The sequence below is a fragment of the Oncorhynchus masou genome, chromosome 14 (assembly GCF_036934945.1).
Source record: "Oncorhynchus masou masou isolate Uvic2021 chromosome 14, UVic_Omas_1.1, whole genome shotgun sequence".
NCBI lineage: Eukaryota > Metazoa > Chordata > Actinopteri > Salmoniformes > Salmonidae > Oncorhynchus > Oncorhynchus masou.
In genome coordinates this window covers 27841433-27859820 of record NC_088225.1, presented here as the reverse complement: position 1 = coordinate 27859820, position 18388 = coordinate 27841433, and the positions used below count along the sequence as shown (strand labels likewise).

Here is an 18388-nt window from a genome sequence, read left to right as displayed (position 1 = left end):
AGCAAGGCTGTCCGAGTGGGCTGAGCTCCCTGCTCAAGGTGGGTCCCCTGGGGGTGGGGATGGGTGGAAGAGGGGGTAAGCTGGGGGAGTCGGAGCTGAGCTACATCAGTGGGGCCCATATCATCATCCCCAGCGCCGCTGCCGCTCTCCTGGGGGGCCACGCTCTGCAGGGCCTGACGGGCTCCATGCCTCTATCCCCCCTCGCCCCCCGGCCCCTGGACCTGAGCACGCTGGGGGGGTGCCCCAGCTCCCCTTGCACCACCTCCATCCTGTCCTTCAATGGTTCTCCTCTGAGCCTGGCCACCAAGTCGTCCCTGGGGCTCTCCCCGGCCTTCCCCTCCTCAGCCCTGGGGCTGGGGCCCACTATGGCGCCCGTGTCCCTAGGAGGATCCATAGGGTCGTCCGCGTCAGAGCGCAGGGCCCACCACCACGGGTGTCACCACAAGGGGAAAATTGGGGGTGGGGGGGAGGAGGGGAAGAACAAGCTTCATCGTGGGGGGGTGCTGAACCTCTCCACTGGGGCCTCCCACGACCCCCTGTCCTGGGTGGTCATCCCCTCCGGCACGGTTGTACTTAAGCCAGCTGTGGTCAACTAACACACACACACACACACACACACACACACACACACACACACACACACACACACACACACACACACACACACACACACACACACACACACACACACACACACACACACACACACACACACACACACACACACACACACACACACACACACACACATTCCAGAAGAACTGAAGGGGGGCTGAGAAAATGTAGAAAAAGGTAGAAAAAAATTGACGTGAAAAGAAAATCTCCTTTCTGGCAACTTAAACTTAACAACAAAGTCCACACCTCAGTTTGTCAAATGGTCTCGGACAAACTGAGGTACTTGGCACTGCTATCTTTGCATTTATCTAGCACATCTTGGGACCATCAACAACTCATAAATACATTTCAATCATGTGTCATTTTGTATTATTTCATAAGGCTTGAAACAAATGCAACAGTGGCCCTCCTCACCTCTTCCCCACATTCTCTGTCTCTGGCGTTTCTCACTTACTTACGTTTCCTTTCTTTCTGGACGGGCTCCATGGAAAGGACAGGCTTCTAATGCTCTGAGTCCTTTCTCAAGCTCCACCTCATGTGTATGTATTGATGACAGGCTTCTCATGCTCTGTGTCCTTTCTCAAGCTCCACCTCATGTGTATGTATGTATTGATGACAGGCTTCTCATGCTCTGTGTCCTTTCTCAAGCTCCACCTCATGTGTATGTATGTATTGATGACAGGCTTCTCTCTGTGTCCTTTCTCAAGCTCCACCTCATGTGTATGTATGTATTGATGACAGCCTTCTAATCCTCTGTGTCCTTTCTCAAGCTCCACCTCATGTGTATGTATTGATGACAGCCTTCTAATGCTCTGTGTCCTTTCTCAAGCTCCACCTCATGTGTATGTATGTATTGATGACAGCCTTCTAATGCTCTGTGTCCTTTCTCAAGCTCCACCTCATGTGTATGTATTGATGATGTTGATGTTGACAGTGTGCTCTGTGGCCGAGCAGTGAGGTAGACACACAAATGAAACAGTAGGAGGCGCTCACTGCTCGGCTAGCAACACACAGTACGTCCCCATACCGCTGCTTTAAAGGTTACAGAAACTACTTCCTACAAAGTGCTGTGAACACAATTGGACAAACTTCCTGTTTTATCGGAAGTGAAGTCAAACTGATTTAGAAGGGGATTACAGATTAATTGACTGCATCTCCTTACTTTGAATAGTAGGCTGGTGCTATTGGATGTCAATCAGAATGACATCCAACCAAGGAGCACACTATCCCCTTTTAGTCAGAACATCAACCCAGGCGATAGTGATGTCAACCTCACAACTGCTGCTAACCTCTCAACAACTCTCCTCAAACATAACCGAAACTAAACGTGAGCACTTTGATGACTATTTTTGACAATCTTTTCCCGATTCGGGGAGGGTGACCATCGTGGACCAGCCCTTTCCACAATGATATGTGACGGGCTTGTTGTTGCAAACTAGGGGCTTGTGTAAGGACGCAGAGCAACTCAAGTCTTAGAAGGCAGACAAACGGTGTAATATCACCCAGCAAATGACCAATATTCTTCTTCTTCTTCTTCTTCATGACGGTAACATCTATGGCACAGGTGTTGTTATGTACCTCCTGGTGGACAGGAGAATTACTCCGGTCAGCCTCCCACTCCAATCTATTATTGTCCACAACAACTCTACTTCTAAATGACACAGTGAGTTAAGTACTGGGTATGAACGGTCCACTGTTTCAGTAACACACTGTGTTGTGGAACAGTGTTTGAAATGACCTTTCATTAAGACCAGCTGTGTAAAACAGGTGGCTGTCCAGTGAAGAGTCCTGAGTCCTTGTGGAGTTGGCTGTTGGTTGCTTTGTCCCGAGTTCAACAGTCCCACATTGTGCCAAAACATATCCAGCCTTGAGGGTAGACTGGGAGCTGGGTATCCTGAACCACAGGGTGTGTGACACATTAATGGCTGACACTAAAGGGCTGACTCAAACCGTACCGCGTTGGCTGGGATTTTCTGTTCACATTGTTCTGTTTAGCATGGTTCAGCATCATGGCGTAACCAGGCCAGGCTGCTACGGTTAGGCATGGTTTGGTCCTACGGTGTGAATCAGGCTTTACTGCTACGTACAGCTGGGCTGGTCACAGAACACAGCCACACTACAAACCGCCTCACTTCACTTTTCCAAGGAAGTGGGGTTAATTCACAGACTTGAGAACAATTGACTTATGTTAGAATCCGTATGGTTGGATTGATGCATTCAACATGCACTTATACCGTACACACCAATGTCTTTGTTACGTTTTACAAAACATGGAACTGCCAACTTGTACTTGTGGCTCTCTGGAAACATTCTCTTTCTCTTTCCATCTTCACTACCTTGGTTTTCCTTTCATTTACGCTCAGGCTTGAAACGGACACCTTTATCTGTGGACTAGGGTCCTTCCATAAGCTGGCATCGCAGAGATATGATGTATGTAGAATGTTGAGTGAACCATGTTATGTGGGTATAGGAGGGGAGGTGAGAGGAGAAGAGGACAGGTGAGAGGAGCATCTCAACACAAGAAACATTTCCCTGAAGAGCCAAATACCCCTCCCCCTCTACTCTCTCTCTCTCTCCATCTTTCTTTAAAGGTCTTACATTTCCATTTTCCATGACGGTATGTCCATACTTTATTTTCCATACGGTATGTCCATACTTTATTTTCCATACGGTATGTCCATACTTTATTTTCCATACGGTATGTCCATACTTTATTTTCCATACGGTATGTCCATACTTTATTTTCCATGACGGTATGTCCATACTTTATTTTCCATACAGTATGTCCATACTTTATTTTCCATACGGTATGTCCATACTTTATTTTCCATGACGGTATGTCCATCGTTTTGAGAATAATTACAGTTATGGTAGTTTTTGTTAGTCATTTGTTTGTTCTGTTGTCATTGATGTTCAGACGAGACATTTTGTGATGTTGAAGTTTTGTTTTATATTTCTTGTGATGGCTGCTCTGTAAGTCAGCTTTCTCCCTGGGCTGGCCTGGGATATGGAGGGGCTGTAGGGATGATGGTCCTTCCTGTCCTGAACAGGGTTGTGTTCATTAGGACAAGCAACAGAAAACATAAAAACATGTTTTGCAATGGAAAAGTAGTGTTTCTGAGCATAGATTGTCCCTTAGTTTTTCATTCCGTTTGGTGCCTAATGAACACGACCCAGGTGAGTGGGGTCAGGGGATGGCCAATTTATTATAATAATCCTTACTGACAATCACACCGTTATAGAAGAGGCCCTGTACAGATCCTCACTCTGTACACACTCTCTGAGTCCATCTATTGGCAGGGTTTAGTACACCCACTCTCTGAGTCCATCTATTGACAGGGTTTACCTCCAGACCCACCATCATTGACAGGGTTTACCTCCAGACCCACACATGATGTTTATGTGCTGTCAAAGTGACCATGTGGTCCAGTAGATGGAGTGGTTGTGGTGGTATCAAGGCCCATAGCTACACAGACTGGACACATTTATCAGTGTCCAATTTACACAGCACCATCCAGAGGAGAGGATGGGTTCTGAACTTCTGAATGCAAACATAGAGGGCATCTGTTCGGGATTGGGTTTAACAGACCTAGGGCTAGGCTAGACGAAGGGTTTAACAGACCTAGGGCTAGGCTAGACGAAGGGTTTAACAGACCTAGGGCTAGGCTGAGACGAAGGGTTTAACAGACCTAGGGCTAGGCTAGACGAAGAGTTTAACAGACCTAGGGCTAGGCTAGACGAAGGGTTTAACAGACCTAGGGCTAGGCTAGACGAAGGGTTTAACAGACCTAGGGCTAGGCTAGACGAAGGGTTTAACAGACCTAGGGCTAGGCTAGACAAGACAGACCTAGGGCTAGGCTAGACGAAGGGTTTAACAGACCTAGGGCTAGGCTAGACGAAGGGTTTAACAGACCTAGGGCTAGGCTAGACGAAGGGTTTAACAGACCTAGGGCTAGGCTAGACGAAGGGTTTAACAGACCTAGGGCTAGGGCAGACCTAGGCTAGGCTAGACGAAGGGTTTAACAGACCTAGGGCTAGGCTAGACGAAGGGTTTAACAGACCTAGGGCTAGGCTAGACGAAGAGTTTAACAGACCTAGGGCTAGGCTAGACGAAGGGTTTAACAGACCTAGGGCTAGGCTGACGAAGGGTTTAACAGACCTAGGGCTAGGCTAGACTTTAACAGACCTAGGGCTAAGGGTTTAACAGACCTAGGGCTAGGCTAGACGAAGGGTTTAACAGACCTAGGGCTAGGCTAGACAGACCTAGGGCTAGGCTAGACAAAGGGTTTAACAGACCTAGGGCTAGGCTAGACGAAGGGTTTAACAGACCTAGGGCTAGGCGAGACGAAGGGTTTAACAGACCTAGGGCTAGGTGAGACGAAGGTTTTAACAGACCTAGGGCTAGGCTAGACTAAGGGTTTAACAGACCTAGGGCTAGGCTAGACTAAGGGTTTACCAGACCTAGGGCTAGGCTAGACTAAGGGTTTAACAGACCTAGGGCTAGGCTAGACGAAGGGTTTAACAGACCTAGCTAGGGCTAGGCTAGATGAAGGGTTTACCAGACCTAGGGCTAGGCGAGACGAAGGGTTTAACACCTAGGGCTAGGCTAGACTAAGGGTTTAACAGACCTAGGTTTAGAGGAAGGGATCCCCATGACAACATCAACTGAATTACAATATGAACATCTAAAATGGTGGGTAGCCTGGAGAGGAGGGGGGGGGGGGTGTGAATGGAGAAATGAATGAACAGGGTAGAGAGAGCCCATCCCACCCTCACCAGGGCCTCTTGTCTCTGAAGTCAGTGCCCACCCCGTTTCTCTCTCTCTCCTCTCCCTGCCTGATGCTGCCAGCCAGCAGGGAAACTAGGTCACTGAACTCTGTCTGCTCTCTGTTTTTTTGTATATAAATTAAAGCCAAAAGGCTGAACTCTCCCACTCCCTCTCTAGCCGGTCAGCGGTCGCCACAAAGCTGTTCACCAGAGGGATAGAGTAAAACACACACACACACACACACAAACACAGGCACACAAACACACACACACACACACACACACACACACACACACACACACACACACACACACACACACACACACACACACACACACACACACACACACACACACACAGGCGCACACACAGGCAACACACAACACAAAACAGGCAGGCAAACACACAAACAGGCACATACACACACAAACAGGCACATACACACACAAACAGGCACGCATGCAGACAGACAGGGTAAAACACTAAAACATGCATGCGCGCACTCACACACACACAGTAAACAAACCCAGATATCCAGTATAATCCTCTCTGGCTAAATATGTTTGGGGTTTGTAAGGAGAGGGTTAAAATAAGTCATGTTGTGCAGGAGGCTGCAGTGCAGGAGGCTGCAGTGCTGTCTCTGACAAGACAAGGGAGGATTTGTGCTGTGCAGATTCACTGCACATTTCTATTTCTGCCTCGGCCACTCTTAATCACTGTAGTCACACACACATGGAGACTGCTCCACACATGGACACACTCTCTAGCCTCCTCTTTGGTGGCCAGTATTTCTATCTTCCTCCAGGCAGGCATGGTAGAAGCAAACCACCTCCATGTCAGTGGACCAACCTCCAGTGTGATTTCAGAGTCAGATGATGTCACCGGTAACAGGTGTTAATAAGTAGGCTAGGTTTCCCTGGCAACAGTGGAATCCTCAGACATGACTGTTCTCTCCAGTCCAATCCCCTCTGTCCTTTCATCCCTTCATCTCTCTCTCCTCCTCTGTCTCTCTTGCTCATTGAAGCCAGAGAGAGAGAGAGGAGTGTTCTGGTAGCGTGGTCCCAGATCTGTTTGTTGAGTCTGGCAAATTCATGACAATGACAATAGGAGTTGGCAAGACAGCACAAACGGATCTGGGATCAGGCTAGGGTTCTAGGCTGCTGGGTGGAGAAAGCTGAAATTGACACGGATCCTATTCCAGGTTCTACATATTTCAATATAAAATAAGCTGTTTGAATCATTAACCCTTTGGGCACGTTCTGTCATGTAATGTTCTGCACTTTGACCTTCCCCAGGAGTCTTTATATTATAGGGGATGTGCCAATTGCCAACAGTTGAAAATGTCAAATGTATAAGTCAATTGGTTCTCAGTGGGTTGATATGGTTCTGTAATTTGCTGGTTTTGAGGATCAATAGCAATAACTTTTATGTTGGATTTATGTTTTCTTTTTTAGAATGAACCCCTATCTGTCATAGTTGAAAAGAAGCGGTACTTTTTACCCGAAAGGGTTAAAAACCAGAAGCTAATTGACGCCAATGAATAATTAAGCTATAACGAGAGTCACAGTATGTGCTTAACACAGGAACATTTGGGGCACTAAATTGTGATAGCTAGCAATATTAGTGCCACTTACAAGGGATGCCATTCATTGACTGAAGTGCCACAGCAGTGCGCAAAGGGTTAATTCAAGACTAAGGCCACGAGAGGCCTGTATCCAAGTTATTTTTTGCACATTTTTTGAGATATTTTAAATGTCAGTATTTTAAAACATATTCCAAGTGCCTTTTATTATAAGTGGAAATATAGAAGATATAAAAGTATATGAAAAATGAAATATATATATATGAATATATATTTTTTTCCTGGGATCGTGTTCTCGAGGTTCTTGAACATGCTTCATTTTAGAGTTGTAAAAGTCTCCCATTGGTACAACATAGCTTGTGTGCTTCTGTTTTAGAGGAATTTTATTACGATAATGTCAATGGAAAGAAAATGTTTAATAAAGTCGCATTTGATACAATTTATTTGTCATTTTTCAGTTACTACATCCGGAGTGCTGCATCACACACACCACACCATATATTGTTTTTAAATCACATCTCAACTATATTTTAAGTGTTAAAAATGATTCCATGACAACTCAAGTTTATAACTGGCTTTTTAAAAGTGACCAGCTGTTGCCTCTGATGACATGCCCTCCAATGCTGAAGAGATGCTCCACAACTGAAAAGGATGCTTGAACATGTAGGTACGAGGCAGCAATTCTGCTCAGTGTTAGACAGGAACTGCTGTGTCTTCCGGAATTACAGAGAATCAGCCATTGGGATCAGCAGCAGATGTCAGATGTGGGTTGATGAGGTACTACAATTTCTGGTCTTGTGGCAAGTGCACCCTCTATCCATCACTATGGGTACTCCAAAATCTCTGTTGATTGGCTAAAGGGCAAAGATGGTGGATAAATTAAGATAGTTCACTCAAGCCGTTTACCATTTTACATGGTAATTTCCAGTCAAATTAAGTGGGTGTGTCTCCCATAGAAACCAATGCAAGAGCAACTGGGTCTGGTCAACAGGTCTGGTCAACAAGCGTTTCCCAAACTCGGTCCTGCCCCCCCATAGCACTACACAGCTGATTCAAATAATCAACACATCATCAAGCTTGTATTATTTGAATAAGCTGTGTCGTGCTATGGAGAGAAAAAAACATGCAGCTCTTGGGGTCCTGGGGACAGATTTTGGTTAACACTCTTATAGTTCATTGACTTTCATTAAACCATCAAATAAAATACAAAAACCCTGAGTGGGGTGTCTGGCTTCCTCTTCCATCTCTCCTATTGGGTACAGCGTCTTCTGTTTGTTGAGTTCTGCTCAGGCACTTGTCAATTGATTTCTTTAGGCTTTTGTCAAGCTTGCCACTGTACTCAGTGGTGGATCAATGTAAGCCAATGCTTACACCATTATGGAGAAAGTTTGGAGAATTGGGACAAACCCTCAGATGGTTGGAGAGTCCTCTGATTCATGGAATGATGCAGTTGGCTTTGACAATGTCAGATCCTTGAACACATCAGTGGCAACATTGACCTGCGTTAGGATGACATCACAACATCAGCAAGGACTCACTTATTAGGGATTATTTCCCAGACAAGCGAGGGTCAAAACTAGGCTTGAATGGCGAAAACCCGGATACCGATATTTACCACCCAAAACCACTCAATTTTCCAGGGATAATTATTTATTAGTTATATGAACAGCATGACGTGAAATGGAACTGTTAAATTATATGTGATGTCTAAACATGGCTTTTCTCTGGCCTTCTCTCTGGCCTTTTCTCTGGTCTTCACTCTGGCCTTTTCTCTGGCCTTCTCTCAGGCCTTCTCTATGGCCTTCTCTCAGGCCTTTTCTCTGGCCTTCTCTCTGCCTTCTCTGGCCTTTCTCTTGGCCTTTTCTCTCAGGCCTTCTCTCTGGCCTTTTCTCTGGCCTTCTCTCTGGCCTTCTCTCTGGCCTTCTCTCAGGCCTTCTCTCTGGCCTTTTCTCTGGCCTTCTCTCTGGCCTTTTCTCTGGCCTTTTCTCTGGCCTTTTCTCTGGCCTTTTCTCTGGCCTTCTCTCTGGCCTTTTCTCTGGCCTTCTCTCTGGCCTTTTCTCTGGCCTTTTCTCTGGCCTTCTCTCTGGCCTTCACTGGTCTTCGGCCTTTCTCTGGCCTTTTCTCTGGTCTTCTCTCTGGCCTTTTCTCTGGCCTTTTCTCTGGCCTTCTCTCTGGTCTTCACTACGGCCTTTTCTCTGGCCTTCACTACGGCCTTTTCTCTGGCCTTCACTACGGCCTTTTCTCTGGCCTTCTCTCTGGCCTTCTCTCTGGCCTTCTCTCTGGCCTTCTCTCTGGCCTTCTCTCTGGCCTTCTCTCTGGCCTTTTCTCTGGCCTTCTCTCTGGCCTTCACAACGGCCTTTTCTCTGGCCTTCTCTCTGGCCTTCACTACGGACTTTTCTCTGGCCTTCACTACGGCCTTCTCTCTGGCCTCTCTGGCCTTCTCTCTGGCCTTCTCTCTGGCCTTCTCTGGCCTTCTCTCTCATGTAGGCCTTCTCATCATGGCCTTCTCTCTGCATCCTGGCCTTCTCTGGCCTTCAGACATCCCCTATCATCCTCTCTCATGGCCTTGTAGACCTTCTCTGGCCTTCATCTCCTGGCCTTCATCCTGGCCTTCATCCTGTGACCTATCTCTGTAGACCTTCATCTGGCCTTTTCTCTGGCCTTCATCCTCCTCTCTGGCCTTCATCTCTGGCCTTTCTCATGGAGGACCTTCATCATCCTGTAGACCTATCATCATGTAGACCTTCATCCTGTAGACCTATCATCATGTAGACCTATCATCATGTAGACCTATCATCCTGTAGACCTATCATCCTGTAGACCTATCATCATGTAGACCTATCATCATGTAGACCAATCATCATGTAGACCTATCATCCTGTAGACCTATCCTTCTCCTGTAGACCTTCTCCTATCATCTGTAGACCTATCATCATGTAGACCTATCATCATGTAGACCTATCATCCTGTAGACCTATCATCTGTAGCCTATCATCTGTAGACCTTCATCATCCTGGACCTCATCATCCTGTAGACCTATCATCCTGGTAGACCTTCTGCTCTCATGTAGACCTATCAACATGACCATCATCATGTAGACCTATCATCCTGTAACCTATCAAAATTGTAGACTTCTCTCCTAGACCTTTCACCATCCTCATGTATGTAGACCTATCATCATGTAGAACTCATGTATGTAGACCTATCATCTCCTATCATCCTGTAGACCTTCTCATGGCCTATCATGTTAAATAAAGGTGAAATGTAGACCTATCATCCTGTAGACCTATCATCATGTAGACCTATCATGTATGTAGACCTATCATCCTGTAGACCTATCATCCTGTAGACCTATCATCATGTAGACCTATCATCATGTAGACCTATCATCATGTAGACCTATCATGTATGTAGACCTATCATCCTGTAGACCTATCATCATGTAGACCTATCATCATGTAGACCTTCTCATGTATGTAGACCTATCATCATGTAGACCTATCATGTATGTAGACCTCATCCTGTAGACCTATCATCCTGTAGACATCATGTAGACCTATCATCCTGTAGACCTATCATCCTGTAGACCTATCATCCTGTAGACCTATCATCATGTAGACCTATCATCCTGTAGACCTATCATCCTGTAGACCTATCATCATGTAGACCTATCATCCTGTAGACCTATCATCCTGTAGACCTATCATCCTGTAGACCTATCATCCTGTAGACCTATCATCATGTAGACCTATCATCATGTAGACCTATCATCATCCTGTAGACCTATCATCCTGTAGACCTATCATCCTGTAGACCTATCATCATGTAGACCTATCATCCTGTAGACCTATCATCATGTAGACCTATCATCCTGTAGACCTATCATCATGTAGACCTATCATCCTGTAGACCTATCATCCTGTAGACCTATTATCATGTAGACCTATCATCAGACCTATCATCCTGTAGACCTATCATCCATGTAGACCTATCATCATGTAGACCTATCATCATGTATGTAGACCTATCATCCTGTAGACCTATTATCATGTAGACCTATCATCCTGTAGACCTATCATCCTGTAGACCTATCATCATGTAGACCTATCATCCTGTAGACCTATCATCATGTAGACCTATCATCCTGTAGACCTATCATCCTGTAGACCTATCATCCTGTAGACCTATCATCCTGTAGACCTATCATCATGTAGACCTATCATCCTGTAGACCTATCATCCTGTAGACCTATCCATATAGACCTATCATGTAGACCTGTAGACCTATCATCCTGTAGACCTATCATCCTGTAGACCTATCATCCTGTAGACCTATCATCCTGTAGACCTATCATCCTGTAGACCTATCATCCTGTAGACCTATCATCCTGTAGACCTATCATCCTGTAGACCTATCATCATGTAGACCTATCATCATGTAGACCTATCATGTATGTAGACCTATCATCATGTAGACCTATCATCCTGTAGACCTATCATCCTGTAGACCTATCATCCTGTAGACCTATCATCATGTAGACCTATCATCCTGTAGACCTATCATGTATGTAGACCTATCATCCTGTAGACCTATCATCATGTAGACCTATCATCCTGTAGACCTATCATCCTGTAGACCTATCATGTATGTAGACCTATCATCCTGTAGACCTATCATCCTGTAGACCTATCATCCTGTAGACCTATCCTATCATCCTGTAGACCTATCATGTATGTAGACCTATCATCCTGTAGACCCTATCATCCTGTAGACCTATCATCATGTAGACCTATCATCCTGTAGACCTATCATCCTGTAGACCTATCATGTATGACCTATCATCATGTATGTAGACCTATCATCCTGGACCCATCATGTTGTAGACCCATCATGGTCACTTGTTTTCTGGTGACAGGTAGGAGGACTACATTGCTGCAGCATAGCCTATGATACAGGCTAATATACGGACCGGATGGCTTTTGGGGTCACCTTATTTGTTTTGTTGTAAAGATATATCTTTTAATTGTAGCTGCAGAGTTTTAAAACAGCCTATCACTTGAACATCGTTGCTTTATATCAGTGCACACGCAAGCACTCTCTTGCAGTCTCTCAATTCCATTCAAATTGCATCCAAAATAGATAATATAGGTGGTGATATAGATGTCCTAGCCTACCTTTTTCAGGTAGTACATTCAATGCAGTATATGTGTTATATTTAAGTAATGAATGATGGGTGATGCATAATAACTTCAAATGTATAGCCTCTGTCTCTTGCGCTAAACGCACGCACCTGTGTTCCGCTGGCCTCTCTACTTAAAAAAAAACACTGCTTAGCACTTGGAGTCTCATGTAGGAAAAGCTAGACTAGAATAGCTTGCTGGACTTTTTGTTGTTGTTGCATTTCTTATACCAATAAACTATTCAAAGAGGGATGCAAGCTCTTGTTTGCTGAATGTTAAATACAGCAGCCAATAGAACTCACGGGGAGTTAGCAAGAAGAGCGAACGTGTGATGGTGGAAGTCTATAGCAGATATTTATTCAGACCCATAACCAGTCAATCTTCGTGAAGAGAATTAAAAGCCGTCTGCATCTAATTCTAGACCACTATTATGCAAACATGTCATTAGAATGATAAAGATACGGACAACTTAACGTATTTCAATTACTGTTGAAAGCAAGGAAGGAAGCAACAATAGAGAGAAAGAAGTAGGAAATAACATTCTGGGATTATTATTTTTTTTAAATTCAAATTCGCTAGCCTACACATGTCACTGTGTAGGCAGCATGTGCTGCACCAGAATTGGATGTTCTCTCCCAACTTTATCACGAATTTACGAACACACCCGAAGTCGTAAAATGTCCAGCAAAGTAATCTCTTATTCTAGCAAGATGTTGCATAGCAACAGCATCAACTTCCGGGAGACAGCGTTAGTCTAAGCGCTAGTACGCTCAACTGAAAGAATACCATTTGATTACACTTACAGTATACTAGAATGAACTCATTCTCATTAAGTATGTAGTATACATGTTGTTACTATGGGTACTTGAACACTGCTCTTATTTGTATGCGGCTTTAGTAACTCAATGATTAAAAAATATATTACATTGTTTGCAAACTGCTATGTAAACAGGTGGTGATCAAAACAGATGGGGAACCCTGAATGACAGGTCAACACAGACGATCATATACGTATTGGATAATGGCACAGGATGGCTCTACTCCTAGTAACAAAAACTGCTAAATTCTTCCATTATGGAGGCTTACACTGCTGTGACCAACCACACAGTGGCAGCATTGTGAAATAGATGTTACCCAGGTCTAATTCACAGGTTGTGTTCATTAGAGCACAATGCGGAAAATGAAAATAAGTGTTTCTTATTGGCCAATTCCAGGTATAGAACCTCCGTGATTCAGTCCGGTTTCTTCCGTTTGGCGCATAATTAACACGACCCTGATCTCGTAAAGAGTCAGACACACAGAGACACGGGTTGAGAAAAGGACAAGGCTTTTATTGAGGGTATAATTTACAGTGGGTGGGGTAGGGAGGGGGACGGTTCATGTTTCTGGAGTCTGTTGCTTCTGCTCTGGTGGGGGTTTGGGTTGACTGTCCTGTGTCTGAATAGAGAGCTCCTCATCTAGACGCTCCTTCGCTCTCACCACCTTCAAATACACAGAGGGACGGACATGGACACACACACAAGCAGACAGGACACACACACACACACACACACACACACACACACACACAAGCAGACAGGACAAACACACACACAAGCAGACAGGACACATACACAAGCAGACAGGACACACACAATTAATTGATCCAAATCCTTAGCAGTGCACCTCAATACATGGCAAGTCATATTTGTCTACTGTTCTGTTATCATAATGATACATTGACATTGTAAATATTCATTTAGGTACCACTGGATCTGGCATGTGGTGTCCTAATTAGAGGTCGACTGATTAATCGGAATGGCCGATTCAAAGTTTTGTTTTTTTACACCTTTATTGAATCTTTATTTAACTAGGCAAGACAGTTAAGAACACATTCTTATTTTCATAAGCATTCATTCAAACAGCACTTTCGTGCATTTTGCCAGCAGCTCTTCGTTGTGCGTCAAGCATTGCACTGTTTATGACTTCAAGCCTATCAACTCTTGAGATTAGCCTGGTTAGCAGGGTGCGCGCTAATAGCGTTTCAAACGTCACTTGGGGTAGTTATTCCCCTTGCTCTGCATGGATAACGCTGCTTTGAGGGTGGCTGTTGTCGTTGTGTTCCTGGTTCAAGCCCAAGTAGGGGCGAGGAGAGGGACGGAAGCTATACTGTTACACTGGCAATACTAAAGGGCCTATAAGAACATCCAATAGTCAAAGGTTTAAGAAATACAAATGGTATAGAGAGAAATAGTCCTATACTTCCTATAATAACTACAATCTAAAACTTCTTACCTGGGAATATTGAAGACTCATGTTAAAAGGAACCACCAGCTTTCATATGTTCTCATGTTCTGAGCAAGGAACTTAAAATGTTAGCTTTCTTACGTGGCAAATATTGCACTTTTACGTTCTTCTCCAACACTTTGTTTTTGCATTATTTAAACCACATGTTTCATTATTTATTTGAGGCTAAATTGATTTTATTGATGTATTATATTAAGTTCAAATAAGTGTTCATTCAGTATTGTTGTAATTGTCACTATCACAAATATTAATCTGTATCGTCTTTTTTGGTCCTCCAATAATCGATATCGGAGTTGAAAAATCATAATCGGCCGACCTCTAGTCCTAATATAAGGCATGATCATGATAGTGACTACAGGTCTAAGAATGTGCGCTATCATCAGGACAGCTCTGTGCAAGGCTCTGTACAAGCACCAAAGAGGTATGAAACCCAAGAGACTCAACTTGCCATTACGCCTTATGAATACCTCAAGGAGGTGGTCTGAGTCTCCATGGATACAAGGAAGCAATTGCTTGTTGAGTCACATGGTTTCAAGCCTCTCTGGCACTAATAATCACTGACTCGCACAGAGATGGCTCAATACTGGAAATTGAACAATGAACCTCACCTTGGACTGTAGATAGAAAGATCCGCCCACCTCCTTGTCGTTGACTTTAAAAAGGTGCTCATAGTTCTGTTGACAAAGTACAACAGGTCAGTCATGAACAGGTTGGCCCCACCAATGGCCTAATATGGAAATACATTTACAACCACATACACACACTTGTCTGTCTTGTATGTAGGCCACATGAAGGAACTTCCTGTTTTCTAAATTTGTATTTGTATGACCCTGTCCAGAAAACCCTCTAGCCTGCACCCTACCCCATAGACACTTGTGTAAATATGACTGGACAGGGATTAACGACATGCAACATCTCCTCCTAACCTGTTAGGGGACAAGATGGACGACATGCCACATCTCCTCCTAACCTGTTAGGGGACAAGATGGACGACATGCCACATCTCCTCCTAACCTGTTAGGGGACAAGATGGACGACATGCCACATCTCCTCCTAACCTGTTAGGGGACAAGATGGACGACATGCCACATCTCCTCCTAACCTGTTAGGGGACTAGATGGACGACATGCAACATCTCCTCCTAACCTGTTAGGGGACAAGATGGACGACATGCCACATCTCCTCCTAACCTGTTAGGGGACAAGATGGACGACATGCCACATCTCCTCCTAACCTGTTAGGGGACAAGATGGACGACATGCCACATCTCCTCCTAACCTGTTAGGGGACAAGATGGACGACATGCAACATCTCCTCCTAACCTGTTAGGGGACAAGATGGACGACATGCCACATCTCCTCCTAACCTGTTAGGGGACAAGATGGAGGTACCGGTACATTGTTAATAATCATCCAATCATCCGTGTCGTGTGAAGTTCCTAGGGGAAGGGGCGAGGCAGGGACAGGGCCTGTGTTCTCTGGGTGTTGTCTTCAATGTACTATAAAGTGTGAGTACCTTCTGGAGCTCCTCAGGGGTGAGCGTGGCGATATTGAGGATCTGCTGGGCCTCCTGTAAGGTCATCCCAGTGAGACTAGAGGCTGCTGCTGACTGCTGTCCGGCACGCCCCCCTGGCCTCCGCTGCAGCTTGACTGGCTGCAGACAGAGACAGATGAGACCGGGTTGGTCACCTTCTCAGGTAAGGAACGTTTATGTAACAGTTTGTTTCTCTCTCAGAGACAGGTAGAGAGACAGAAAGACAGATTTAATTGCCCTAAATGAGACACGTTTTCACAGTCCATTTTACATTGAAATACCATACAAAAGCATCGTTGAGTGAGGAACATACCTGCATATTCTTGCCGCAATGCACGCGCAAACGCCCGTCCTACTACCTGCGCCCCCATGACAATGATCTGCGCAAGATATTTTGCCTACACAAAGACAAGAGAGATTGTTAGTTCCACTTTATGTCAACAGAAAGCAACAGTCTGGTTTGGCTCAAGAAGGCCTAGTCTCGCGACAGCGACAGATTACAGCTCATAATGAATGAAGGGCGACCGCAATATAAACCAAAACCACTTCTCCCCTCAGAGAGCATTAGACCTGATTAGTTTCAGGAACATTGTGTTGACAGGCAACATTGTGAACCAGCCATAGTCATACTGTTACAGAAGTATTAGATCAGACAGAGCGGGCAAAGGTAGAGCAGGTCTGAAGCACAGTGACTGTGCTGTATGTGCAGTGCTGATTGAGAGCATCATTAACTACCCTGAACAAACACATAACGCAACATGCAATAGTTTCTACAATTTTACTCAGTTACAATTCATATAAAGATATGTCAATTGAAATAAATTCATTAGGCCCTAATCTATGGATTTCACATAACTGTTGGTCACAGATACCTTAAGAAAAGGTAGGGGTGTGGATCAGAAAACCAGTCAGTATCTGATGTGACCAGCATTTGTCTCATGCAGCGCATGTTGTCCAACTCCTCTTCAATGGCTGTGTGAAGTTTCTGGGTATTGGCTGGAACTGGAACACGCTGTCGTACACGTCGAGCCAGAGCATCCCAAACATGCTCAATGGGTGACACGTCTGGTGAGTATGCAGGCCAAGGGGCCGTGCACCCGTCTGGTGAGTATGCAGGCCAAGGGGCCGTGCATTGTCATGCTAAAACACGAGGTGAATGACACGACAATGTGCCTCAGGATTTTGTCACGATATCTAGGTGCATTTAAATTGCCATCAATAAAATTCAATAGTATTCGTTGTCTGTAGCTTGTCTGCCCATACCATAACCCCACCGCCACCATGTGGCACTCAGCAAACCGCTCGCCCACACAATGCCATACACGTGTTCTGAGGTTGTAAGGCCGGTTGGATGTAAACTGCCAAATTCTCTAAAATGACGAAGGTGGCTTATGGTAGAGAAATGAACACTCAATTCTTTGGCAACAGCTCTGGACATTCCTGCAGTCAGCATGACAAATTCACATCTCCTCAAACCTTCAGACATCTGTGGCATTGCGTTGTGACAAAACTGTACATTTTAGAGTGGTAATTTATTTTCCCCAGCACAAGGTGCACCTATATATATTGAACATGCTGTTTAAACAGCTTAATGATATGCAACACCGGTCATGTGGATGGATGATCTTGGCAAAGGAGAAATGCTCACTGACAGGGTTGCAAAACATTAGCACACAACATTGAGAAATAAGCTTTCTGTTCATATGGAATATTTCTGGGATCTTTTATTTCATCTCATGAAACATGGGACCAACACTTTACATTTTGCGTTTATATGCGTGTAGTTAGCTCGCTTATTAAAGCAACAATATGAGCCAGCTACCGAACGTTAGCTACAAAGATAGAAGACAGATCAAGGATACATTATGGTTGCATAAGCTAAATTAGATAGCCAAGATTGGCAAGGTGTGCGGGCTATAGCAAGAGAAGCAAGCAGCGTTTCTCCTTCACAGTTTCCCTAATCATGACACAGCTATTCATAGCGTTTCAAAATACAAAGATATCTCACCATTGCGTTTATCCGATTATTTACAGTACAGTACACAATAAGACCGTGGAGGAGCACGGCGTTTTCACATGTACCCCCATCAAGGTCGCAGTAGGTTCAAAGTTCAAGGGCCAAACTCGGAACAAAGATATTCGAGTTTGGTGAAAATCCACAAACCGGTGCTCTCTCTGTATAAAAATACTGCTCTCTAGTGGATGGCTGTTTAAATTGCACCAATTTTCATTGCACAGCCTTCATCATCACGTCTTGCCAGCAGACCAGACTTGTGTGCTAACAGCTAGCGGCACTAGGCTCGGACAGCATGACCTTAATCCAGGGATGAGGAATACATTGCACTACGAATTGTCCCACCGGAAAGATTGAACGACTGCTATTTTTTTCCGGAGAGCTGCCCTTTTCATCCTCATGCTAGATAG

At 44.8% G+C, this 18388-nt stretch overlaps 2 protein-coding genes across 3 annotated transcripts in view; one reads left to right on the top strand and one right to left on the bottom strand.

Moving 5' to 3' along the window:
* Positions 1 to 1293, top strand: part of glis2b (GLIS family zinc finger 2b) — a 66058-nt gene extending 64765 nt beyond the window's left edge. For both annotated transcript variants that reach the window (XM_064987088.1, XM_064987089.1), the window contains exon 7: positions 1 to 1293. This exon is cut by the window's left edge and continues 195 nt beyond it. In XM_064987088.1, the coding sequence (XP_064843160.1) occupies positions 1 to 596 (596 nt within the window). In that variant the 3' untranslated portion in view covers positions 597 to 1293.
* Positions 1294 to 13455: 12162 nt separating this feature from the next.
* LOC135554673 (mitochondrial import inner membrane translocase subunit tim16-like) lies at positions 13456 to 18088 on the bottom strand. The gene is given in 6 exon segments (XM_064987087.1): positions 13456 to 13627; positions 15040 to 15105; positions 15947 to 16057; positions 16059 to 16084; positions 16278 to 16362; positions 17973 to 18088. Coding segments are annotated over 6 exon segments (396 nt in total). The 5' UTR covers positions 17976 to 18088; the 3' UTR covers positions 13456 to 13522.
* Between the last annotated feature and the right edge of the window lie 300 nt (positions 18089 to 18388).